The 27,944-nt window shown below is 40.5% G+C and overlaps 1 protein-coding gene and 1 long non-coding RNA gene across 6 annotated transcripts; one reads left to right on the top strand and one right to left on the bottom strand.

The window, feature by feature from the left end:
- Positions 1-424: 424 nt before the first annotated feature.
- On the bottom strand, positions 425-26,082 carry PRPF40A (pre-mRNA processing factor 40 homolog A). 5 transcript variants are annotated; one of them, XM_040603437.1, is made up of 26 exons: positions 25,472-26,082; positions 23,940-24,077; positions 20,937-21,017; positions 17,802-17,832; positions 17,554-17,576; positions 15,527-15,628; positions 15,312-15,422; positions 14,749-14,869; positions 13,467-13,491; positions 12,789-13,103; positions 11,787-11,895; positions 10,762-10,826; positions 9,963-10,127; positions 9,146-9,254; positions 7,637-7,787; positions 6,777-6,910; positions 6,269-6,383; positions 6,020-6,123; positions 5,728-5,844; positions 5,074-5,211; positions 4,377-4,472; positions 3,338-3,424; positions 3,156-3,252; positions 2,988-3,049; positions 1,716-1,850; positions 425-581 (listed from the first exon to the last, which is right to left on the bottom strand). In XM_040603437.1, exons 1-26 carry the CDS (start codon positions 25,832-25,834, stop codon positions 489-491), a joined length of 3,087 nt encoding a protein of 1,028 aa, XP_040459371.1. In that variant the 5' UTR covers positions 25,835-26,082; the 3' UTR covers positions 425-488. The 5 variants fall into 5 exon arrangements, with proteins under 5 accessions (XP_040459371.1, XP_040459372.1, XP_040459373.1 ...); XM_040603438.1 differs by having other exon boundaries at positions 6,020-6,111; XM_040603439.1 differs by having other exon boundaries at positions 15,527-15,604.
- Positions 26,083-26,236: 154 nt separating this feature from the next.
- LOC121092423 lies at positions 26,237-27,448 on the top strand. The gene is made up of 2 exons (XR_005829279.1): positions 26,237-26,335; positions 27,121-27,448. It is a non-coding gene; the product is annotated as an uncharacterized LOC121092423 (long non-coding RNA).
- Positions 27,449-27,944: the final 496 nt, after the last annotated feature.

The following is a 27,944-nucleotide window of genomic DNA, read 5'->3' as shown; positions in this document are numbered from 1 at the left end:
ACAAATCCATGAAACAAATTAAACCACAAGAAACTATATCAAGAATCTCTTTCTAAAAAAATGAAATTTATCTGCCCGCACTGGCCAGGAAAAGCAGCGTTACTACCTTTCTAGGAAGGACCGTACTTCAGGGATGCTTTGCTAGAAAGGTGCCAACACTTCCCTGGGCCTGCAGACGAGACCCAGCAAGCACCAGACGCCTTCCCTCGCGGCATTCCCCTCGGAGGGCTCCCTGCGCGGTGAGCGGAGCCCCCGTCCTGCCTAGCTGGCCAGGACAGGCACTCAGCTTCACGCTCAGAGTTTTACTCACTGTTCTAGATTTGATGCCAGGCCCATAATAATAGTACTTGAATGTATTTAGGTGGTAAAATTAAACCCCACTGTTACTTCAACAATGGAACTCAGGATATCAGAACCCACATCCTGAATTAGACATTGGTTTCTTTTATTATGCCACAATGTAAACATATTTGGTATAAATAATGTTCTCATTGATCTTCATCCAGTTGTTCCAAAAGAGTCCTCCTCTGTTTTTCCAACTCCCCTTCGCTCAGCTCACTGCCAGAAGTGTCCCAGTTCCCCTGCAGAGAGAAGGGGGGTTAGTGGTACACACCATGCCCGCGCCCCACTGGGACCCTCACAGCCCTCGCTCGGCAGGATACCTGCGGAAGGCCGGGGAGCGGGCGGCACAGAAGGCAGCTCGGGAGTCCCGAGAGTGGCGGTGGCAGCAGGAGCAAGAAGCAGGGAAGGCAAAGGGGAAATGGCAAGCTAAGCTGCGTCCGCCTGTACGCTGTGCTGTGTCTGCTTAATCACACCTGAGTTCACGTTCTCAACAGACGATGCCCACATTAGGCCACGTAATTGGGTTTTTCAAAGGCATCTGGAGGCCAAAGCAGCTTATTTTAAGAAGATAATATAAAAAGCAGACATCGGCCCTCCAGTCTCCTCTCAGAAGGCAGAACATATGGGGCATTATCCAGGACACCTCCACAATCTACATAACCAGAGCGAGGTAAATAATTCCCCCCAAAGAGACCCCAAAGATGCTGAACCAAAAGAAGTTTCTGTTTTTCATTCAAATACTTTCTCTGAGTCTTTGAAAATACTGTCCTCAACCCCTTCCAAAACAAGTTACACACAGAAGCAGCGCAGCAGAGAGCAGGACTGCAATCATAAGCATGCCCCCACATGACGTCCCAGCTTGAAAATCCCACGAGAATTGCAAAACTTTGTTCCGCTAAGGTTTTCTGCCAGTGTCAGCCTAGTGCTATCCCAGCACTGCAACTACTCAGATTTTAGACTGCAGGTGCCACCCATTCACTCAAGCATTTAACCAGCTGTGCGGCTCATCTCCTTTGAGAGTGATCTGGTCAACTGGATGGAAAAAAAGAACGCCAGTTCATTCATAAATGCTACTTTGTCACAGTATGGACCAAGCCTCTGTCTATAAAATAACATGCCTCATTCACACTTTATGTCAACTCCCAGTGATAAGTAGCATTGAATCAAATAGCAATTTCACACAGTGAATGAGGGCATAGCATATGACCTGTATGATTAAGCTCTGCTTGAACATTTGGTCCTTTTCATATATAAATGGAACTGGAACATAAATAAAGCTTAGCAACTTAAAGTACAGCTATAAAGCTTGCATACCATACTATAGCATCCCACTGACACAAAGCATCATATAAAAAGGAAACAAGAAAGCTTACAGAATCTTTTCCGGGTCGTTTTTTAGTAGGAGATTTATGTTTTGATTCAGATCTTTGTCTAGCTCTATCCTTTTCGCTTTCCCTCTCTCTCTCTTTTTTGTCTTTCTCTCGTTCAATATCTGATTCTGGTGAATCCTGCATAAAGGAAGTGGGAAATATTAAATATATTAGTTTACAGAATAACCACACCTCAAAAGCCTGACTTCATTTCAATATAGACCATATCAGAAAAACTGCTTAAAGTGGTTACTAATCAAGCACAACCTAGTAACCACTGCAGAAGTAATGCAAAATAATTACTAAAGTGATTTGAAAAGGAGAGAGGTTTGTTCAATACAGAAGAACTTTCACTGTTTTCAGTGCATGCAAAGATGGAGCATGATGGATGCCAGACAATAAACCTCTCCTGTGTACACATGTCACGCATTCAGTAACATCTCTGGACAGGGTGAAATCTGGTAAACATTTTTCTGTTACATGGCTGCTCGGCCATTCTTGATTGCTTTAAAGCTCGTTGGGCTTTTACTGGATATTAACCACGCTGCGAGGGATTAGCTGTTTCCACACCATCTTTCAGCCCAGTGTTGCTAAGCTTACGTGACCCCTGTGTGTTGAAACCCTTTAGCACTAGTATCTTACTTAACAGCTAACAATAGCCACTCTCCTTATGGCCACTGGCCACTGAAGGGCACAGCTAACTGCTCAAAAATTACAGAAACAAAAGAATACATCAGTTTTGTAGAGTTTTGCAGCCAGCATGGGCTCAGAGACCCAAGCTCCTTTCCTCACCTAGGACAGAAAATACTCTTTGGCCTCAACTGATCTAGAAAGTTCTTTTTGCTCTTTAGATCCTTTTGATGCTCCAGTACATTTGATATCAGAGCTTCGAATGCAAGCCTGACACTCAAGCAGATGAAAGGAATGAAGGTCAGCATAAAGCAAAGGGAAAAGACAGCTGGGACTCTTCCCAGCTCTCCATAGTAGAAGGGAACACCAAGATTTGCCATGGTAAACTGCAAATGCCAGGTGCTGCTATGTAAAGGCCTTCACATCTGTGTGTGTGGTTGCAGTTAACCCCCCTAGATTTAGCAAAGAGTTTAATTTTACAGTATTTATGACAGAAGTTATCATGCTGCCAATACTCTCCTCCAGTCTGATCTCACATACGCTCCCTATTACAGCCGGATGATTACAGATACCTAAAAAGGATTGCTGGAACCATAAAGTGTCAAGTTGTCCATTAACCAACTCAAAAAAGTTAACTGCACTTACAGACTTATGTCTTCTCTTCTTGCTCTTTTTCTTGTGTTTTTTTGACTTCTTGTAACTTCTCTCTGCAGACATAGGAAGCAACAAAAATTCATCAACAGAATTATAAAGACTTGGCAATAAAAAGGTAATGCTCACTTAAAAACAAGAAAACCAAGAAAAACCTCATACCAGATTCAGCACTGGAAGAACGTTCAGAAACTGATCTAGATTCTGAACGCTGCCTCTTCTTCTTTGAATGGCTATCGTCATCCTCAGACTCCGAGCCCTTGACATACAAAACCAACAGGATTAGCAAGACAACAGCGTTACAGTTATGGAGGTAGATCTTAAGACATCATGAAACACCTTACCGAACGAGAACGTGATCGCTTCCTGTGATGTTTTTTAGACTTTTTAGAATGTTTCTTGTTCTTTGAATGGTGATGCTGACACTCGTGCTAGAGTAACAAGGGAAGGCAAATGTTAGGATACAGCAAGAAACTGTAATGGTGTTTCTCACCATCCACAAAAGGCATCTATGGCTAGCAGTGGTTAAAAAAACATAATCAGGCCTTTATTGTGTCAAAACCTATAAACAGCGATCAGTATTGCCCTGTTGAAGTTGTAATAAAAAGCATCTAGGAGCAAGGAAACACAGCTTTAGGTATGGATACACACTGCTTGTTACCTGGATCCCTGTTTCAAAGCTTCCGATTTAAAGCCCCTGCTCAAGATGGCCCAGAATACACTGCATACCTTGCTCTGCCAAATGGGAAATTCTGACAAGCCATTTTAAGACCTCTTACAAACTCCAGCAGATGAAACAAAAAACTAAGCAGCATGTGCTGCAAAATCAAATCTCACATTATCTAGGAAAAACCAGCACCTTATTCAACAAGAATGACTTGTCAAAATTTCTGCAGCTTAACCCTTACTGCAGCCCATCCAAAAATCGAGTGAAACTGAACTACATCATCCCTTTTGCACACCAGCAAAAATATTGGCTACAGTAAAAAGAAAGTACATCGCAGAGCTTTAGTATGCAAGTTCCAGATCTGTAGTGAATGAAATACTGCAGAAGTTCTATTTCTAGTTTCATCACACTTTGTATGATACCATGGCAATAAACAATGTGTCCTAAAATAAAGCCAGAATTTCTGATGTGAACTTCTGAAAATTGAGGGGAAGCAGATTAACAGAACAACTATGTATCAAATAATATCAAGTAACTGTAATGTTTCTTCAATTCCTTACTTTCAAGATAAGGTTCTAACACCCATTACTTTTAGGTAATGTACAATGCCCACTGTAACAAAGATCAGTACAGTTCTGTGCCCCCCTTTCCACAACATTTAAGAGCAAATCAATGATGAACTCTAATCAGAGGGAAAAAAGAAAAGTAATAATTACCTCTAGTACATGCATGAAATCTTTAAATATTCTTTTCCTTTCAGACTCCAGAGTGATGTCTTCAAATGCTGGCTCCTTCACAAATCTATCTCTGATCTGTAAGAAAAGCAGCAATGAAGTACATGCCATACAGAAATAATAATAAAAAAAAAAATCATGATTTTGCCAGTGTACTGTTACAAGGCTGAACTTTTTTTTATGCCAGCTTCACAACCAGAAGAGTCTTCAGTAAAACTGTAACAGATGGAAGCACGCAGAGTCAGACTGGTTTTCCCTGCATATGCCATTTAAGACATGCAAGCTTGTAAATGTACGCATTTTTATACAAAGTATACTTTGAGAGGAAAGCTTTTAAAAGGTTATCTTAACCTGAACAAAGTTACAGACTCTTAACTAAGCGAAGTCTTTTATTATCTCCATATCAATTCTTAGGGGGCTTCGTGTGTTTTGGGGTGGGGTTTTTTTGGGTGGTGGTGGTTGTTTTTGTTTTAAACTATTCAAACAGAAGTATCAAATGAAGTTATTCACATCCAATTTCAAATTTTACTGAAGAAATGACAGGACAAATTTCATGGGTCTAAGTTATATGGAAACATTAACAACTTAAGAGAATCAAGGTTTACTTATACAAGCATTAGCATGCGCAGCCTGTTAAATATATTTGTAAAGACTTTCATGATCGACTGACGATACATACATCTTCCCAGACAGCGTCCAGTTCAATGGGAGGAGTAGCTTGCTTCAACATGCTCTTGAAGGCAGACTCTTTCCGCTTCATTTTGCGAGCTTCTTCTTTCTCCCTCTCTCTTTCACGGGCTTCTGCCTTCTCTAGCAGCTGTATCAAAAGCCGTAAGATTCATTTGAAAGATATCAAAATGGAAGACTAATAATTCAGTTTAATGCAATTTCTGGAAAGCCCAATGACAGTTTATCGTTAGCGCTCCCCATTAGTCACTCAGGTATACAGGAAAATTAACCCATTACTTATTTTTAAAGCATGCAACTGCTGTTTCTCAAACAGAATCTAAAATAGTTAATACACCATGCAAGCCAGGACTACAGAAATACACACACACAAAAATCCCTGGTGAGAAAAGTTATAGAAGACAACATTATTTAATTCCCTACCACAGAATTTCTCAAGTTGAAATATTTTATGATTTGAATAAAGATAAACCTCTGCAATCTTTATTTTGGGAACTGGTATCAGGATAAGCAACTCAAAGCACGGCATCTCTCTCAAATACTATGAAAGTAGTCATAGCACACACAGAAAATAAGTGCCGATTCTTCTTCTTATAAGAAATTTCGTATTACAAGTTTCTGAACATTCCTATATATTAATACTTACACTGTTGAAAGCCAGCTTGATATTTCCTGCATCTAAAGTAGTAGCTCTTTTAGTTGAACTGATGACCGTAACAAAATCTTCAAAAGAAGTATTCACTTCAACCACAAATCCTTTATCCTGTAAGAAAATTGCTTCTTTGGCATCAGGTAAGTCAGGAACCCTCACTTCAGTACTAATGCACATGACATCAATGCAATGTGAAATCCCATCTCCCAGTAGCAAATTCACTTGAATGATATATTTGGCATTAAAAAAAGAAACCACGTAATAGAGCATTTTCCCCCCCTCTCACCTTTAAGATATCCTTTATTATCTTCTTCTCATCATGATAACGTGCTTTCAAGTCTTCAACATAGAACTTGAAAAGGTCAAGTGCTGTTGATCCTGATGAAAAAACTAGATAAGTCAAAAGCTAGCTCTAATAAAAGAGCTGCATTTTTTTAGACATTTAGAAAATATACAAATAACCCTACTCTATTCTGCCCCAAATCCAAGACCTTTACCTGACTTCCTACAGGGTTGGAAAAGACAGTATTCTTACCAGGCTGACCAAGCATATTAGTGAATCTGATGTCAGAGCTTATGGTTGGGTACAACTCCATCCAAGAGGACATCGAATGTAGTTGTCCGTGCTCATGCAGTTCATCTAAAAATAGCTACAAAACACAAATGAAAGGGAGATTTGTAATCACTCATGATACTTTTACTTTGTTAACAGCTGGAATGGATACTCTTTAACAAAAATGGAATTCTAGTTATCAAATGTGATTGAAAAGTAATCATTTACAACATCATTTCTTCCTGCCTTCCTCCAGCATTTACAATGTTCCAGCTGCATTTCCTTTCCATACAAATCTTTTTTCCTCTTACCTTCCTCTACTCCTGCAGCTTTCCTGCAAACAGATGTATTAATACAGCAGACAAAATGCTGCAGTGCTGACAACTGATGCATTATACACACCTGTTAGCCTACCCTAAGAAATAAACAAACCCACACAGAGTATCTAATCACATGACATGTCTACGACTGAAAAAGAAAGTCCACAAACCTGGAAAGATTCTCTATTTTTACGCTGCCTCCTTCTTTCTCTAAGCAAGCTTTTCTGTTTTTCTTCTTCCTCTTCTTTTTCCAATGCCCTGATATGTTCCTCAAAACAGATCAGAGCATCTTCTTTATCCATGTCTAGCAAAGGTTACAACAGAGTGGTTAGAAGAAAAATAAGGTATTTCTTCCCACAAACTGTACAAAGTTTCTTACTATGAGGTAATGGTTGCCCCAACCTGGATAAATTATTGCCAACACAGAGCACAGAGACCTTTCTAAGAAAAGTACTGTGGATGAGCACTTGTGCACCTCTTCGCATTACCACAGGCATCCTGAAAGTACAGGACAGAGCTAAGAACACAGGGCATCTTTGTCAATGCTTTAGCAGCTGTGTAAATACATACACTGCTCTTAAAATACAGGATCAACTCAATGTTAAGAAAAATGTGCTCATAATGGAAAACCTGCCTTCTTACTCTAAGAGTAAAACAAATGACTTTCCTAGGAAAGCAAACGCAGCAGGACCTCACTCAATGTAGCAGAAGGTAACGTAACTATATGCAACACAGATTATGTTGTCAAATACTCCTTCAAACTTCAAAGGCTAACAAATACTAAGGCAATTCAATCACCGCAAAAAAGGTATCCTTTGCTTTATCATTAAGATTAGTCAGTTCCTGATTTTTAAAGCTGACATCTGTTTCCTAGGAACCAAACAAGTCAGGGTCCTTCACAAAGGCTGCTCAGCAGCTGTCACAGCGGCTCTGAACTGGGAAAGAGCAAGCCGTACCCAGGCAAGAGTCCTCACTGCTAAAGACAAATCAATTCCCTCTTCCAAAAGAAACGCACAGACTTTTTACATACTCTGAAGTTCTTCGTCTTCTGCAAATGTAGGATTGTCCATCAGATACTGCTGAGCCTCCGACCAAGTAGTACAGTAGGTGACGTTAGCCATGTTATCTAGTATGTTCTTCAAAGCTTCCCAATTCCTCTTTCGTAACTGTTTGGCTTGTTCCTGAGCAGAAAACACATTGGGTTTTGTTGGGGTTTTTTTGGTCAAATTTGAGGTTGTATAGACAAAGATACATGCCCCTCCCCTCCAAAGTCTGTTCTCCAAAATAAACGTTTAATTTACACAAAATTAACCTTTCATCTACGCGTAAAGCAATGTAATACAATTTGGATCTACATATAATTTTTGCACACTATTTCTCACATCCACAGATAAACCATTCAGTACTATTATCTCTGATTGTTCCTGATAGATGGCAAAAGCTCACGAAACGGTGCTCATCTTTTAGAGGTACTGGTAGGGAACTGCCAGTACACTCAGTAGACAGTCAGTGCTGTAACAAGGCACCATGGCCCACTGTGCTGTTGAAAAGCAGATCTGAACCAGGTGTGCTATTCATAAGCAATTCCATAAGCAGTGCTGTTTGGATGGCTGGCCTCTTTCTCGTTGTTCTGCTTTTGCAGCAAGTGTGGACTTTAACGCTAGTCTCACTTAAAATCAATTTCAGAAACAGTCTCGCTACACAGCATCAAGCCCATGATAGTTTCAGTCTTGATTTGGAGGCAGTTCAGTATAAGAGCCATCATGTAACTTATTAAGATCATACTGAAAAATGAACACATTGCAAAATTAGCAGCAACATCTCAATAAAACCAAAGACTTTTCAAAGAAACTTCTATTTTATCTGCCACAGAGTCAAATCAGGGGTTCATCTTGTCCACAAGCAGACTGCAATGAACTAGGGAAAGATAACAAGAGCTATCTAACTCCTAGCATGCTTGCCCAGTTTCAGGCAGGCAGTTTTTTGGGAAATTTTGATCTTCAAAATGTTACCCTGCCGTAGTTAGTTCCACAACTTCAGTTGTGTACTGTGCAGGAACAGAACTTCCAATAGTTTGTATAGGTAAGGATGCATCACCTTCTGCCTGCTAACTCTCCTGAATTCCCCTTACATACTGTATGAGAAATAAGGAACAACTGTCTCCAAATTCACATCTACAAGATCACAGTTTTGAAGAGTTCCAACAATGCTTTTTTCCCTGTCCCCTTGCCCCATCATTACATCTTGCCAAACCGGAGCTCCCTCTCTGTAGTGTCTCATAGTTGATAAATCTTGCCTCCCTTCTGGTCTTTTTTCTCTCTCTCCCTTCAGAGAGAGGGCAAACTGACCTGTAACCTGGAAGCAGTATAAGTTCACATTCATGCAGCGACATGCTCACTTCTCCATGGCTTTCCTCTCCTGCCGTTAGCATTCTGACTGTCCTTGAACATTCAGAATTGCCCTGCTTGCAAAGACTTCTTTACTAAGAAGTATAAACTAATTTACAGGTAACAAGTGAAAACAGACATCTGAAAGTTACCTTCTCTTTTTTAGACAGAAAAAACAAGACATCTTCATAAATTTCAAGACGATCACGCTCAGATATCGCATTCCAGACTTCCATCTCCCCAAACATTTGTTCAGCTTTTCTGCACACAAAAGAAAAAGCATACAATAATTTATTGACGAACACTGATTTAAACTGCCCAATTGGCTTACAATGATATTAATGAACTGTTACAAGTAGTAATGCTTTTGTAAGACAACTCCCCAATTTTCTCTCTTGTGACTTTTTCCATGACACCTGTCTATCTCCTACAAATAAAAGAAATAGTTAAAAATTAAAGCTGATCCCCCTATACACTCCTCTCAACAGAGGTACAAGTTTACCTGCAGTATGTTGCATTAGTGTTTTTATCTGAAGGCTAGCACATGTTCAGGTCACTGTTCTAACAAACACTATGGGAAATCAGATCTACAAAATTTCCAACAACAAGCTTATTAGATGTACGGCCCTTTGAGCATGAGCTTCCATGAACAAGCTATTAAAACTACTTTGCTCTCAATAGGAGATGTAATATAAAACCCCTCTTAGTGTTATCTTTCATTTCTACTTATCAGAAGCTTAACCCATTATCATCAGCACACCACTCATTTGAGCTGTTTTATGCCTGGATCTTAAATACATTCTGTGAAAATGAGATTATATTTATACGTGTTCCTATAAAAATCTGTTATGCTCTTTCCCAGGCTGAGCACATACAATGGTTAGCATTCACCAAGAGCAAAGCAGCAAGATTTGATTATTAACTTGGCAAGCTAGTAAAAGCTGGAACTTCATTTAATATTGGTCTTACTTGTATCTTGTTGTAGATGTCATCTTTTCATGGTTTTCGAGAAAACGCTGGAAGGACTCTTTAGCCTCTTTGTATTTTGATCTTGCTTCTTCTTTCTCTTCTTTTTCTGTTTGAACTTTGTAAGCATTAAATGCTTGCTTTTTTTCACTTAATTTTGCCAAAGCACTTCATATCAAAGAGAAAGAAAACAACAATGTCCATTATACAAAAGGGAGGAATTAGATTAGAAAAACAAAACCAAAGCACCAAAAGTAACAGATTTGAACACTCCAGATTTTTGAGACAAAATTAATCTAAAAGGCCAGTCACCACCCTGCCTCTCCCTCAGGATTAATGGAAGATCATTTTTGAAAAAGCAATAAAAACAAGCACTTACTAATAAAAGTGGTTAGTAGTAAAACATAAGCTACTATCAGGCCTTCAGGTTGCGTTTGTGTGTTTCACATTACAATACTATTTTTATCATAGATATCAACCACTTTTCTGCAAATGTTTATAGCAGCCACTCATTTCAGAAAGTAACCTAGAAAGTTTTCAGCTCTATTACTGTAAATGCATGCTTTTATTCCCAAGGAAAGATCATAAAATAGCATAAAATACAAGAAAAACTGCCACATCGTTTCCAAATGAAAAATTAAGCCTAGGACTTCCATTTCTTTATGCAGGAAAGGAACAAAGTTCCCTGAGAGTGGTACATGTTCACAAATGCACAAACAGCTATTAAAACAATCCTAAGTTATGTCAGTAAACACCTAAAATAGTATTTGTGTAGAAATTTGAGGAAAGAATCGAGCAGTACCTGTATCTAGGATCATTAATGATCATTTTCATAGCTTGCTCCCAAGAAGCATTGGATGGTACTCGCTGTGAAGACATTAAATCATTCATTAATTAGATTTGTAACCAACATCCAACAATGAGCAGTTCCTTAAAAAATAGCCTTTAGGGGGAGGGAAAAAAAAAACAACCAACCAAAAAAACCCCACACTACACTTTCAATGTTAAGACAACATTCTTTGTCACAATTTTTTTTTCAAAATTTTATTAACAGTCAACATGGAAAACAAAACAAGGTAATTCTGGGATTATTGCTATTTTTACAATAAATTCTTCTGGAAGTTTATCTACTACACAAATATGTTGACTCTCTATACAAAACACAAACAATACTCTGAGTGAAAACCAAAGCCAGTCTCTTTTTACTCCCACTTCATCTCCATCTTCAAAAAAAGATAAAGAATTGAGAGCTCAGACACTCAGGCAACACTTTTATTAGAAGTGTGCCTCACTGTCAGGCAACAGTATTGGCAACCATAATTTCCACAACACTTAAATACAGTTTTAGAATTACTATTTCACAGTGGGGAAAAAAAAGTGTCTTTAAATCAGACTAGCTTATGAAAACACTGAATACGAAATCTAACAGTTTGTTCTTTTTCCATATGGACCTTTACACTGTCTGTCTCTGAAGCTTCTAATAAAGCTGTCCATCAAATCACTCACGATTCTAGTCTGAATTTTAGACAAAGACCAGATTGCAAGTTTGTATTAGCATAGGGATCATGTAAAAGGAAGAAAGTAAGAACACACTGAACTGAGAGCCCTGATAAAAATTCAACACCTCCCCAACTCACCTAAAGAGCTGAAAAAAATTTGTTTAAACTGTGTATTGCTTTCACTGTAGTGTTCTTTTCCCTCACTTCTTGTCTAGTACAGAAGTCCTCTTCCACAACAGTGAAAAATTCTTCACAAAAAGTCTAGCAATTTCTGGCAAATGCAGTTTTTGTAGTTCAATAAAGCATTAAGAATAGTTGACCAAAATACCTTTTCTTTTAACAGTTCTTTAAATGCTTGCTTTGCTTCTTCCTTTGTATTCCACGTATAGGTTTTTTTAACTGGTTGGGCATCATCATCCTCTTTCTTTGAAGCACCGCTATACATAAAAATCAGTAATTTTGTTACTTAAGCATTTTTTTCTAAGTTAGAGCCACCGAAGTGTCATAAACCACCATAATCAGACAGAATGAGTCTCAAAGAGAAATAATATGCTACACGTGATTTGTACAAGACAAATTGTGTACAACACCGCAATTTGTACAAGACTTTTCCTTAAAGACACCATACACAAACTAATCAAAAAAGCAGCAAACTATTTCAGAAAAGTATTAGCACTTATGCAATTGGCTACCTGCTCAAGTTATTTAGAAATTATTCATAAAAATATAATGCTGAAATTTAACAGGAATATTTCATATATATATACACACACACATATATATAAAAACATATAAAGGGGTGTGCCTAAAAATATGCCTCTTGCCCTTAATTATCTCCTGCTGGCTATAATGCCCATAGCGTGTTTCCTTTTTGTTTGAATGATAAAAATCAGAAGCTATAATTCTCCATTATTAAAAACCAAAGGATCTCATTTTTGCTGGAACAAGCATTTTCATCTAACAACAGCCAATTGCACAGATCTATGGAAGAGGAAACCATACAGGGTAAGCATATAACATTACCCCAGGAAACTCTTACAGCTATTGAAAACTCATTAAATGTTCACATCACTGATGCTCTCTGAAGGGTTTAAGAGCTTTGGGAGAGGGCTGGCAAGGGAAGGCGTTAATTTTTCTAAAAATAGATTTAATACTTCTTTAATTCTTTCTTACTCATAGTTCTTCTCTGCTGCCATTGATTCATGCTCACGTTTCACTGAAGAATCAGCTAACTTTCAAAGAAGCCTGGCCACCTACAATTGAAGATAAACCAGATCCTAGAAGAAATACAAAACTGCAGCAAAGCCACACGCTTTGTAGTTTCACTTACTCTGCTGAGGCCTCCTGCTTGGAAGAGTCGTCTGCTGCATTAGCAGCAGCTTCTGCATTCTGTTCCTGCCCAGCAGGTGCAGATGTTGCCTGTCCCTGTTCCTCAGTTGCTGCCGTGCCAGCACTCTCATTTTCTCCCACAGAAGAAGCTGCAGCAGTTTCTGCTTCAGGGGCTCCTGTTGCTGCAGAAGCAGCAGCAGTGGTAGTAACAGCTGCGGCAGTTTCCCCAGCAGTTGTGGCTGTGCTGGCTGTGCTTGTTGCTTCTGCTGCAGCAGCTGGAGTAGATGTCGCTGGAGTTGATTCTTCGGGCTTTGTGCTACAGGTATCAGAAAACAGAAAAAGTCACATACAAGCATGGGACAACATAATTGTTCAGACAAACCCATAGTTCAAATAAGTTAATAAAAGTATGAAATCATAGTTTCAGGTCTAGTTAAAAAGACTTACAAGAAGAACACAAAATTTTAGCTCAGAGAAAGTAAATGCTTTATTGAAACTGTTTATGTAGATCAATCATTTTAGTTGATAAGTAACCTAGAATACATTATTTGAGTTTTTATGTATTAAGCCACTGTTTGGACTAGTTGCAAGAACGTTTTAAGATTCAAGGACTAGACTCTGTTTTTAAAAAATAGGCAGCATCACGTAAAAAAACATTAGCATATCATTAAAAACATACCTGTTTTCTTCAGCTTTAATCATTGCTAGAGGAGAAATGGGAAAAAAACAATCAAAACAGCTTCAAAAATAGTTATATTTGCATGGTAAAAAGTTACTGTTAACATAATTTAATAGAAGCGTAGCTTCAAGTATTTTTTTTACTATTAATAATTTTAATACTTGTGCCCTTTAAAGACTGAAATCAATTCAGACTAAACCAAAACTTAGAAATCCCATTAGAGAAAGATTAGGGTATATGAAGAATGATTTCTTGGTTTACAATAATTGTTTCAGCTTTAAAAGACTAGTTTTAAGTACAGTCAGGCTTACTGAAACAGATCTATCTTTCTTTTTTTTCTATTCTCACAATCACTGATGCTTATTCTTTGTAGTACTTTTTAAAATACTCATTTCTTACCCCAGCTGACTTTGTAGATTTTTTGATCACCTTACAATACCAAATAAAAGCATGCTAAAAGCGAAAACTAGTTGCACAGCATCATACAATGTTTGTACAAAAGGGGACACTGCCTTTATAATACAGAAGGGCAGTAAAAAAATTACATGTTTTTGGCACATCACTTCCCTCAAAATAATTATTGTCAAAAATTAAAAGCAAATTGACACCTAAGCAAAAGCCTTACATGCAATTCTGGCTTTCAGCAGACAGGCAGTACTACTTCTTTGAGTATAAAAGACATTACTGTTTTCAAAATTCTTCCAAGACACCGAAACAAATAGTTCTTACTCAGTTATAAGCTATACAGTATGACAGAACTCCAGCACCCTTTTACTCTGGTTTCCCAAGTGAATGAGGATTAGAACAGCCACCCCTCTGCCTCTCACCTTTCCCCACCAGCCTGAACCCCTTCACAAATTATTAACTTCCTATGAGCTTCCAAAGGATTGGTAGCCAAGTCAGGGCCAAATTCTACAACAGCCCTAAAATAAAGGAAGACTGGAAGTATTACCGGCAGCTAACCCAGAGAGCAATGCACACAGCCCTTAACAAGCCACAGCATGTCACATGGAGATCCCGTTCCTTTTTTAGGGACACAAGGGGGAGCCGATGCGGCTGTCACATAAGGAAGAAGTTGGGGTATAACAGAAAAAAGGATGGTGACGAGGTGGTGAGGACACAGGAGGCAAAACTGCTCCATAGAAATCTCAGACTGCATGAACTCTACTGCATACAGCTCGTTTCAGTAGATTTAATCTCTAACAGAAGTTTGACTGCTAGGCTTTGATACCAAACAGCACGCAACTCACTGCCACCCTTCCTACTCATTTTTGTTAGTTACCTTCAAGATCCTCCAGCTCTTTGGGTTTTGCCCAGCGTGATTCCTTTGTTTGGGAATTGTAATAGTAGGGCTTTCCAGAATCAGATTTATACTCTTTCCAGGGACACTTAGACAACAATTGCTGATGAACAGAAAACAGAAAATTAAACCTATAATGGTGTTCTACAATCAAAAGGATACCTAGGAGGGAACCGCAAACCCTATGCAAATAACTTAAGGATCAATGAATACAAGGCATATACTTGCCAAGGAAAAAACTCCCTAACAATAAACAAACATACTACTTATCTGTAATATAAAAGAATGCCATCTTTTTTAATAAACAAAATTTATCTAAAAATTGAGGAAAACTTGAGCATTTTGTCTATTTTGCAGCCTCAAGTTCTAGCAACATAAAAACATTTTTTGCAGCTTTTCTTATTTGAAGAGTTTGCTCCCATTAGGTAAAAAAAAAAATAATCTACTGGCATGGCCATCCCTCCTGCATGATAGTTATGATACCAAATTCTTGCACCCACACAAACTCATAAAGCACAGTAACCTTCATCTGCATTTAGCTTTACCTCAGCAGGAGTTTTAAGATCATCTGGCTTCTCCCACGTAGACTGCTTTGTTTCAGTATTATAGTAATACGTTCTTCCATCAGGTGATTTGTGTTCTGTCCACGTGGATTTCTAGGAAAAATAAAATATACCATTAATGATGAACAATAACTGCCAACAGAGATGCTAGCAAAAGCCACTAAAAAAGCTAAATACAAGTGGAAAGCAAGGGAAACCTGTTTAGAGTGCTCTTCATTAACAGAACTGTTGGTTGTGGCGGTTTGCTGGGCTGCGCAAACTACAGGATGTGTTGTCTGAGGGCGAAACAAAACAGAGCTCTGAAAAGACATTCTGGTTAATATTCATGTTTCATTTGAACACATATATTAAATACACTTAAGTAATTCAGCAGCAAAGGCAAGACAGCAAGCCAAAATCTAAACACATTTAGGGTAGTATTGTTTTCGAGAAAACACTTTGTGACAAGAACTTTTAGAGTCTCCCGCACCCCCTCCCATTCAGCAATCCAAGGCAGCCAATTGCTATCAGAGGAGAAAGCAAAAGTGAACACGATCAGACCCTAACAACTTCAAGTGAAAGTGCCAGAAGCACTCCCTTTTCAAAACTAAAATTTGCTTCAGGATTCCGACTTCAGGAGCTTAGTGTGAACTCAGAGAAGTACCTTCCTACTAGCTTTTCATCAACAGTTGATATAAACTCTGAAATCAGGGCTGGTGGAATACAGCTTTACCAGTCTCCTCTGTTTCAGTTACTGGATATGGCTGAGGAGAAACAACTTCCTTACAAGTCCAATGCCTTGTTCAATTACACAGAATGCACATCTCTCAGAAATCAAAGGACAATTGATATTCACAAATATTAAGCTAGATACAAGGTCCCCAAATTTTGAAGTAACAACCAAAAACTTACAATGGGGTATCTTGGAGGCCACATAACTATTTTTACAGATTCTGCCTCTTAGTTATCTAACCAAACTATTTTCTCCATCTTAAAACTAAATGCCTGGGATAACTTCTAGAAAAGTAATTTAATACTGACAAAATTTCAAATAGAAGTCTGAGTGACTGAAAGCTATTTGTAGTCATTCAAGGTGCCACGTGAAAACAGATTTAAAACTCTCTTCCAGATGAGGTGCCTACTTTGATACAAAGTTACACCGATTCATGATTGAAAAGTTTCACTATATATATATACACAGCACCAGTTCCATTCCATCAGTGATTTCCCATCTGATGGAAACGTGGAAGATACTGAAAAATCACCTAATGTAACAAGTTCAGCCTGTATGCCACCATCCTCTTCACAAATTTAAGCTATGTTAAATCACTTTCCATGCAACCTACCCACTATCTATTCCTATTTAAGTACTGAATTATGCTACGTTTCCACAAACGTGGAAGAAGACACTAACAAAAGCAAACTTCAAATAATGTCAAGATGAAGGGGGGTGGGAGATGGGGGGAAAAGAGTGTTAAACTAAATCACCAATGAGCAGCAAAATTATTGATAAAGTGGTGATAACCATTCTTTTGAGGTTAGTACTTTATATTCTTCAAGAATGACAGTGATGTTTTCAAAATTACTATGGGTAACTATATAGGCTACTTTTTTTTTTTAATTGCTGAAGTGTCTGGTAACAAAACTCAGTAAACAATGCTAATACAGGTTCCAATAAATCACATGGGACTGAACAATACCAGAACCTTGACCTGGCTTCTCCTGCTAAGCGCAGGTGCATTAAGGAACAGCAAGGAAGACTTAATCTTACCACCTACCAAGTTCTGCTATACATATTAGAACTGGCTAAGCAAAATATTAATTAATATGTAACAGGCAAAAAGTTACCCAAACTTAAATCTGCTATCTGCTTATAAACTGGTCACTGATATGGAAGGAAAAAAAAGGGGGGGGGGGGGGGGGGCGCGACAGAGCAGAGAGGGAAAACAGAAAGAGAAATAACCTCTTCTACAGTGCAAATAAAACCTCAACTCTATCCTAAGTAACCATCTAGCCTCACACTTGCAAAGATTTATATCTGAAAACATTACGTTACATTAAAGTAACATAGGTACCTAGCAACATGTGAACTGTAGCCTCACATAGGGCAAAAAGACCCAAAACCATCACAAGAAACATCTCATATTGCTGTCCTGTGTACCAGAAAAACTAGAAACAAATATACATGTATGCACACACCACCACATTGCCCTTACAATCTTAGAGAATTCTGGTTTTGACATACCTGAGTTCCAGGAGGCGTTACACCTAAAATATAAACAAAAAAAAATTTAAAGAAGGTTTGGTTGCTTTATTTTTCTATATAAACTCTAACTAATCAATGTTTAAAAGAAAAAAATATTTCTGGGAATCAATGAAGAGTTAATTACTGAAATGCTAAATCACATTTTACAGAAAAGTATTTGGTTTTTTTAATACTTCACCTAATTTTGGTGAAATATCTTGAAGTGGTAACAAATGATCTATACTTACCTACTTGTGCATCCATACTGTTCACCCCTGGCTGTAGAAACAATAAACAGACATCTAAGAACTGAATGCAACTGTGGTTAAATCATCAATAAATACAGTTCATATCCAAAAAAGTGCTTTCAGCAACAAAATGCTCTCCTGCCTTAAATATGGACTCCTAACTTCCCATTGCCCACTTACTACTGGTCCTTAAAAAAGCCATTAGGAACATGAAGCAACTTTTCAGAAAAACAATATAAACAATATAACCATAAACTACACCAGTGGGTCCCTTGCCATCCTTCCAGTACCCAACTTTATCTCCCAAATGGTGGTGGTGGGTTAGATTCTGAATTTCTGCTGGAGTAGCTTAGTAGGCTTCTGTTGTAACTACATGGCATAAGCCTTTGAACGTATTACTGTTGCATTCATAAAACTGCTGCTTGCAAATAACCAAAGCTCTTAGATACCCTTTTTGAAATTCTTTCAAAATAAAGAAAAAAAAAAATCAGCAGAACTCAAATAGTGTTCTCTATTTCTTTCTTTTTCTGTAGGCAAAAATATAGCTTGCAGGTTTGTCTTTTGCTAGGATTTTTCTTTCAGATCTCTTCTCGAAACTTTATTAACAAAAAACTCCAAGTAAAGCAAAATTTGTTAAAAAAAGAAATCGTATTGGATCAATTATGTTTGATATTATCCAACAGGACTGCACCAGGTGAATCATCAACAAGCTTTAGGTCTTTAAAGTGCATTCTGTGTATTAAGTATTTCAGCTACCCTGTGTGTACGCCTACTTCTGCAAGCTGCCAGTTGCGTACTGTCACTTAAGCAAGGCCATAGTTATATATGTCTCCAGTACATAATCCTTCAAACAATTTTCTTTTCTTGTGCCTATGTTTACTTTTTCAAATCCCATTCTAATTTGCTGTGTATTTAAGAGCACTAATCTGACTGAAACAGTCATTTTTGGGATTACATCAGTTCTAATCAGCTTTCTGGAAGTGAACACTTCTGTAGATCACAAAGCAGACGGTGAACCTGCACAGGAGTGGCTCTGAAAGATCACTGTACTTGGATGAAACAGTCAAGACCAAAGATCCCTGACATCAGTACAAATCATCCAGTTGGCCTCAGTGAGCTTTAGATGACACTTTACACTTAGAGAAGATACCTTACATCAGACAGCCAAAATTACAAGTTAATAACCTCATGAAGTTTACACCAAGCAAATCATCAGGGCTGCAAAGAAGGTCATGATTTTTTACTCACCTACAAATTATTTTAAATTAGGAGTGGTAAAATCATTCTTTTATTTCTAAAACACTTTCCAGACTGTTTCCTGGCTGGCACACATGTGATAGCAGAGAGGTACAAGAACACTGTCATGACAAACGCCTTCTCACACACATGTGCTAAGTGCAAGGTCCTGCTATTGCTGCCAAGAGGTTCAAGGGCAAAACGAAAAGCTGGATCCCTCTGCCATGCTACTTCACCTTTTAAACACAAATGTTACTCAATCAAAATTTATTCCTAAACCAGTATTAGAAAACAGAAAAATCTGCCCTCTTGCCAAAATATGTAGAAAATGTAGAGTAAAATTCAAAATTAAGACTGATTTCAGCACTGAACCCTCCCTCCCCTTTTAAGTCTCTTTTGGCCATAGCATTTTAAAGATTTTTATCTGAAGGTCTGACATCCTTTTAGAATTTTCCATGAGCATCACTCGTCAGAAATTCGTAACAACTTCTGCACGGCAAGTGGAGGAAAAATCACTAACATCCTTCCTTCCTACTTGGTAGCTTCTAAAATATTTAGTGCGTTAGGAAGTAGCTACATGAGCACAAGAACTAACGAAGCATGGTTCCCAAGAATTTGCCTAACAAATTACTGACTTTAACTTAAATTACACTAAGGTTGAGACATACGCTCTTATGTCATTAAACAGAGACCAGCAGTGAGAAACAAACCTGTAACCAACAGGAAGATTCTCTAGTGTCTGATAGTGCCCAAGCACGAAATTGAAGTTCTTCTCCACTCCCAAGATAATTAACACCCCTTCTCTGGTACGATTTTGCAGCCATCTAGCACATGTCAAGGTGACATTACATCCTTTTCCTAACAGTACCTTTTCTACTTATTTTGCAGAAACTGTATCTTTGTGATCTTTCATTACTCCAGAAGGCAGATGGACTGTTTAACACAATGCATCTGGTTACACACCGCATATTTAGTAGATGAATTAAAGGTCTCTTTCAGCAAATCCTTGATGAAAAAAGGGAGTATTAACTAATTATTTTTTTAAAATATCAACAAAAGTAAAGGTCTTGTGCTTAGCACTATAGAAAATTTCAGAGTTCTACAAGGATGGAATCTGACTTGGGGATGTATCATCTGCATGGTAAGAAAATAAAAACCAATTTATTTCTGAATTTAAGTGGATAGAACTGTTTTTAAGTGGATTTCCTACAATTACTTTAAAACTCAAAAAAAAAATAATCTATGTTAATAGGAAATACATTTAGCCTTTTCAACTTCGGAGAGAGACTGCATCTGTAATACCTGTTAACTGTTCCCTCTCCATTTTCACACAAATAACTTCTTCACATCCTTACTGATTTCAGTAAACTTTACTCAAGATCTTGAACGTGCCAAATTTCAGAATATTTAAAAAAAAAAAAATCAGATATATAGTGGTCAGACAATCAAGCCTCCCTCCAAAGAGCCAGAGTTCACACTGGTTCCTGCCAACCTACAAGCAGGTGAGGGACAAGAGAGGAGGTCAGGGGTGCAGGAAGCATTATGGGAAGCAGAATCCAGAGAGAGAGAAAGGAAAAGCAGACACGGATACAGGCAAGAATTTAAAGACTGATGAAAATCCACAGGACATCAAATATCACTAGCTCTACCGCTCACAGAAATCTATTTTTTACAGTAATTCAATGGTGGAATACAGCTTTACCAGTCTCCTCTGTTTCAGTTACTGGATATGGCTGAGGAGAAACAACTTCCTTACAATTAGGAATTGCAACTTCATTGCAATTAGCAATACCTTTTTCATAATCCAATTCAAGAAAACAAAGGCATACACATACTGAAGTGAAGACAGCAACTGACACAAAGGCCTTTCAAAAACCAGAAAAGTTAAGCTCCACTCACCGGAACTGTAGGCTGCATAGCAGCTTGAGACATGTGAGACATCATCATTCCAGGCATTACTGACTGCATCATTCCAGGCATCTATAATTAAATAGTATTTCAGATACATTTTATAAACAAAATATGAGGATTCTTTTATTTTTATTAAAAAGCAATTATCTGGTACTAGTTTTATAACTAAAAAAACCCCACCCTTTTAAGCACCTGGCAACAGAAAGTTAAGAGTTTGTTAAATTATGATACCCTTGGTTACCCTCCCACAAAACAACATTAGGAGTAACATGTCTACAGTATTCCAAAGTCTGATATGAAATATTAATAAAGACAACCATTTAAACTACAAAATAATAACAGCAAGTGTGTGATCTGTTAAAAGCTATGACCAAAATCCTAAGTTAAAGCAGGAAAAATAAAGGCTGGGCAAAATTTCTGCAGAATTTCAAGGCCACACAGAATAAACTAAATACAGGAAAGGTAAACTCAGAGTCTAAGATTAGTTCTGCTCACATTTTCTGACAACTTTCAACCTGTTTCCCTTTCTTCTTATCTCTGCAAATAGGAAGAAACACTTTACAGGAACACTAGAATTAATTTCTGCAAAGAACTTCAAGGTGAAGCAAGCTATTAAACATCACAGTTCTAAACCAATTCTGAACATTTTTTTTAAAGGTCTGGAAAAAAACTTAATACAGACACACAATATTAAACTACAGACAGTGTGAACTCAGTAACGGGGACACATCACGCTGCAGAAATGAAAAGTTTGAGTCCAGACTTGTATCTGAGAATGTTGGGTGGTCTGATTAGACCAAAAACACCCAGGGAACTACTGCTCGGATAAGCTAGCTTTTGCTCAAATCTTTATGCTTACAGTCTCAATAGTTACACAGAAGCGATGCATCACTAAAGTGATGCACGAAAAAAGATGTTAAAAATGCTACTTAAAAGTGTTTAATACCTTGCCTGTTTCCCATTACTTTTGCTGATCCTGGCTTTTAAGAACTAAAAGCCATAAAAAAGTGGCAAAATTAACAAAACATATAATTTAGGTCATTATGAACACAAACTTTTGGCCACTCATCCCAAACAGGTCTGGAGAAGTCAACCCCCTTCAACCTTTCAGTTACACCCCTTTACCTTTATTGTCCTTGGCAGGCTGGCCAAGAGACCCCATCCCCCTGTATCTTCAGGGAGCATCAGGTTACCACTCTCCTCATCTTGCATCTCGTGTGGAGAGAGGGATATGTGGTAGGGCTACCGCTCCACCCTCAAATCCACAAGGTTTTCTTGGGAGGGTGAGGGAGGAAGGAAAGACTGGAAGGCGGCCCCTCCTATTTCTCGCCATCCTGTAGAAGCAGGAGAAGAAAGCACTCTTGCCCCACCGCTACTTGTGACTAAGGGGGCTCTGAGCGTGAGAGACTTTTTAAAAGCCCTGGCTCACTCAGGTCCTGAAGAAATCCTGCATGCTGCTCGGTTTCTGCATAATGCTAACCCGAAGTCAGCAAGCAAAAAAAATTGGGAAGGAGAGTGATTTTTTTTCCAGAAGTGCTTCCTCTGAACAATGCTGACAGGAGGCTGTTGCTGTTATCTATGTGAAGCATCTGTCCTACAGGGGTTCACCTCAGAAAGGAGAAAAACAAGCTACAACACACCTCATCCTGCAAAGCCTCACAAATAAACCTCTGATATCTGCTGGAAGAAAGAGCTTGTCATTGAAGGAAACAAGCCAGCATGGGCTGATACTTCCAGCACAATAGTCCTGCTGTGGGAATATCACTGTCCTGTCCTCAAGGCTGTAGGCTAACCGACCCTCTAGTGCTCTCTCTGCCGTGCCATCTCCAGCTTCTTGCTCTACATCTACCAAGAATTCCCAAGTTCTCCATATTGCTCACTAGAATACTATAAATTGAAATACTCAATATATGAGAGTGAGAACAGTGGAACAGCAGATACAAAAGAACTGTTATGTTGAGGAATAAAACAGAATTGCTACTTGAGTTTCTAATGAACACACACACGAGCTCATGCTATTAGCTATCATGCTAATGGTCAGATCCTCCTCATCTTTTAAAACTGCGTTATTTTTACACCAGAAGTTCTAATAGGCTGCAAAACCATGCTGAAGAGATTCCTACCAAGCCTTTCTATACCAGTTACAAACTAAAGACACATGCTCTATCCAAGGTACTGCAAAGGAAGACGCTGAGCTGCCAGCATGACCTGCGGGCTATTCTCAAGGGTTAATCCTCTATCTGCTCTGGCCTAGTTGATGACACTCAGTTGCTACTTGTGTAAACCATCATCACAAGCAGTATCACTAGAACATTTATTATATCCAGAAAGAGAAGTTCAGAATTTAATCAGAAGCCACACAGGAAAGGATCTCTGATTATTGAAAAGAAAAGCTTTAAATTTGTAAAAAGCATGGATGTGATTCTAGCTACTCTACCTGCCGACCCAGGTTCACACCTGTCAATCTAGATGCCCAAGTTTACTTTTCAATCACATGACACTAGCAACAACTGTACACGCACAGAATTATAAACCACACCTTAGGATTCAAGAAGAGATTCTGCAAAAATTCAAAACATCATTATTTCTTCCCTTGCATCTCCCTATAATTTTAAACTGTGTAGACTTAAGTTAGCCAAGAATTAAAGAAACATAAAGCTCTCTGCTTTTCAAAAGAACCACTACTTTATGTTTCTAGTATGTATTAGTAAGGCAACCTTACTTCATCAAAATCTGAAGAAAACTACCAAAAAGCTTTAATGAAAAACGAATTATGGATTCATACCCACAGCTATTTACAGTTAAAGTTACACATGAGGTGTATCAATTACCTGTTACAAATAAGAAGAGTTTCTGCATGGGTAGGAACTGCAGCACAAAATACCTCAAATTATTGTCCTCACCATTTGCAAGCTAGCACATGAGACTTACCTACCTTAGGGATTACCTGACATCAAGAAAAAGAAAAAAACATTTGTGAAACTGCCTTACCTGCCCCATTGGTGGTCCTCCCATGGGGGGCATCATCTGAGGCATCATACCGTGTGGAACTGGTGGCATATTTGGTGGTCTCTGACCCATAGGATGCATTCCCATTGGAGGGTAATGTGGCATACCTGGGTGGCCCATCTGAAAGACAGCAACAAATGAGAAAAGTCAGCATGAAACCAGCAACCTAAATCCCCCACAAAAGCATTAATAACAACGCAGCGCTCAACACTGAACTGAAAATTATTTGGGCAATTTCAGATCCATACTGCAAAAAAGCAAGGAAGATCATTCACTGTTCCAGGTCCTCCAGAGCCAATCATAATTAACAAATGCATTTAGAATTTCAAAACCTACATCCAAATGATAAAGAACCACACCATCATCATCTTTCATTTTATGGTTTGTCACAAAAAAATATACGAAATTTAGGAACACAACTATTTCTGCATGCTCTTCCAAACAATTACAATTAATGCAAGCAACCCACACAGAAGTCAATCAGATAGAGTATCTTCTACTCCTGATGCCCAAGTCTGAAATAGCTTCTACACTGCCTACCACCCCTGTTTCTGTACCTTCCTAAAAGTCTGAATCCTGTTCTGTTCTCATCCTTGGTGTAGCCACACTGTTAGTACAAAAATGGGTAAGAACACTTTTTCCTATTTTCTTTTAACCGACTTACAATGATTTAACACAGTAAGAGCTTTCTATTGCAGACAAAAGCAACAATTTTACAATTACCTTAAGATAAACTCTGGAAAGCATTTTACTTTTAAGAACTTGTAACTTAAATATGCATATACAGAGATATATGTCAGAAAACAGCACTAGTTTATTAATATGAAAACTATTCTTAAGCAAAGTATCTTTTAAGAAGGGTCCTTCAGAGAAAAAAAAAGTAACAACACTTCTTGATGTGTTTAAAACCAATTTTTCTAGGCTTTTTTTTTTGTACCAGAAGGCTCTCTGAAGCCAGGAGCAGGTGGCTCATGCTAAGAAATCACAAACAACTAGGAAGGTTTGAAACTTCTGAACGTAACACCTGACCCCCTGCCACATCCCTGAGTCTCACCAGAGACTCTGTGACAGCGTGCCTGTTCAGTGACTCGCAGATGCTGTCCAGTAACTCAGGGTAGAACAGCAGCGTTTCCTCAAAACCACCTCAGACGCTCCTCCGCGTGTAACAGCACTTTCTTCCCCTTCCTGAGGGACCTGTTAACCAAGCGCCCTCTGCCACCTGCCCGCCCCCCTCCCTGCGGGTCGCTGTGGCAGGGGCTCTCTCGGCGGGACCGGCCCCGTCCCAGCCTGCATTCCCCTCAGCCACCCCCCACTCGCGGGGCTCGCCAGCAAAGCGCCGCCCCCGGAGGCGGCCGCCCGCCACGGCCCAGCGCCCTCGCAGCTCTGCCTGAACAGCCGACAAAGCCAGGCCCGCTACAAAGGGCCGCGGCCAAGGCGCGGGGCACCGCCGAGTGCCGCCAACCCCGCCGAGGCCGTGCGGGCGCGGCCCGGCCCACCCGCCGCCCCCCACTCACCATGAGGGAGCCGCGGTCGACGCCGCCGGGCCGCATCGAGGGGCTCAGCAGGCTGCCCCCGCTGCACCTGCCAAGAAGCCGCCCTCTGAGTGGCTGCCGCGACGTGGGGCCAAAGGGCATGAGCGGCTCGGGCTCCCCGCGGGGCGGGAGTAGCGGGGCCAGCAGGCTGACAGGCTTCCCGGCCGGCCAATCCGGGCGGCCCGCCAGTCGGGTGCTCTTCGGCGATTGGTCCGCGGCGGAAGCGACGGGGCGGACGGCGTCCCCCGGCGTCAGCTGCATGAGGGGAGGGGGCTTCGGCAAGGAGAACGGGAGCGGCTGCGGGGAGGCGGTCGCTGCCGCCGCCGCCGAGTCCCCACCTGACATCGTGGCCGCCGGCCCAGCCGCGAGGAGCTCTTTTCCGCCTCCTTTAGCGTCGGCGCCCGGAGCCGCTCGCGGCCAGGCGGATGAAGAGGCCCCGCGCCGGGAAGGCGGCGGGAGCTGCGGAGAGAAGGCGGCTCGCCGGAGTGGACGCGCGGCGGCAGCTCGCAGAGGCGCCTCCCAGAGAGAGCGGCCCGCTGCCGGCGAGGGACCGGGCGCAGGCCCCGCGGGCCACGGAGCTGGAGCTGGGGGAAGTGGCTGCGGCGGGGGCCGAGCGGAGGGGATGCTGGGAAAGAGCTCACGTGGGCCGGGGGCGGGGCGCCGGGAGCCGGGCAGCACCAGGAGCGCCTGAAGGACGGGGGGGAGGCGCCCAGCGCCTTCTTCGCCGCCCGTTCAAGCAAACCGGGAGGTGGTGGCCGCTCTCCCCTCCGCCATGCGGCAGGTGGTAGGCGCCCGCCCGGAGGCTCGCCCTCATTGCCCACCACCCCCCCGCGCCGGTCTGGCTTGGTACGTGCCGAACAGTGCTGCTGAAGGCGCGGGGTTGGGCAGCAACGTCCCCCCCCTCCCCCTGGCGCGCGGTGGTAGGCGCCTCCTGAGGAGGAAGCGGGCGGCCATGGCGGGGGCGGCCGCTCGGGCGGGAGGAGGCGCTTTAGGGCCTCCCCGCTGCTCTTCCCGCCGTTGAGCCGGGGCCGAGGGCGGGCTGGTTGGCAGGCCCGCTGTGCTTGCCGTGGGCCCGCGGGGGAGTTGGGCTCGGCCCGAGGGGCGGGTAACGCTGCCTGAAGGGGGGTTCCTGCGGCCCGCTGGGCTGAGACCCCCGCGGGTCGTGGGGGGCCTTGTCGCCCTGGAGAAACCCTGCGTGGGCAGCCCTGAAAGGAGCTCAGAGGAGAATGGTGTCCTGCCTTCAGTTATAATTGCTGTTTGCTTAGGGCAAGGCGAGGTGCTGATGCTGGGGTAGGCAGTCGTTACAAATCTTGTCCTTCAACAAGTTTAAGTTGTTTTTTTTTTCACTGAAGCCTTTGACCTTTTCCAAGGAGACTTGTGGGAAAACCTGAGAGATTTTATTCTCTTGAAGAATCCCGTTATGCTGCTCAAATGAGAGTTGAGTAGGAGAGGCTCAATTGGGCAAGGTGTGACCTTGCAAACGTGTGATGTTTTCATGGGTTCAGTGCAGTGTTTTTATTAAATCCACATTTTATCAGGAAGAAGGTTTAGAAAATACTGTTATGGATTATGTAATGGACATTGATAAGGTTTCAGAGTAATCAATAAAGCCCACCTTGTGTTTTATTTAGATAAACTGGGCTTGATAGAGCTTGTGTTGAAAGAACAGACTTATCTTAAAACATCAGCTTCACACTGCTGCTTTGTGTCTGCTGGCCTACACTCTGCTCTGCTTCAGTTGAGAACCTGCCTTACTACTTCAGTCCAGCAGCAGTAACTGGCTTGGTCCCTTCATAATTTGTGGTCAGATTCAGTGCTGGAAATAGGAGGAGAACAGTGGAAAAAGGCCTGGAAAAGGCAAGCTGAAAATTGACCCAACGTTAAAAACGCACAGTAACTTCAACTGAAGTTAAGTGTGAAATGTAACTCTTGGTTTTCAATAAAATGGTAAAAAATGTGCCAAACTGGTGTGGGGTTTTTGTTGTTGTTGTTGTATGTGATACGTAGCTAGCTTTTTACAAGCGTATACACACCTGCTGAAAAGTTTCTGGTGTGGAGGAAGGAGTTAACTTATATCAAGATAAAAATTGTACAGTATGTGCAATATATATATAGTGTCAATGTTTTGTGTCTCAGTAACTTATGTGGAGGCGAGCACAACATAAATATTTTTGTAAGTTTTTAAAATCTGTTGTGAATGCGGACCTTCAGATGTAATAGTGTGTGAGGTCATTTTGCTTTGGGGGTTGGTTGGTTGGGGGTTTTTTTTGATACCGCAGGTAAGATGCTGCCTTCTAAGTGGGATAGCATCGTGGTACAGGTGTCTTACTCCTGTCACTTAATAAGTCTGTTTTATAGTAGTTTTAAGTTCTGTATGATGACTAATAGGTTTTATGTAAGTTGTGGTCCTACAAACATGTGAAGTTATGACCTGTGTGACCCTACAATAGGATCA

The sequence above is a fragment of the Falco naumanni genome, chromosome 8, assembly GCF_017639655.2.
Source record: "Falco naumanni isolate bFalNau1 chromosome 8, bFalNau1.pat, whole genome shotgun sequence".
In the NCBI taxonomy this organism is placed as follows: Eukaryota; Metazoa; Chordata; class Aves; order Falconiformes; family Falconidae; genus Falco; species Falco naumanni.
This window is presented reverse-complemented; position numbering and strand designations above follow the sequence as displayed.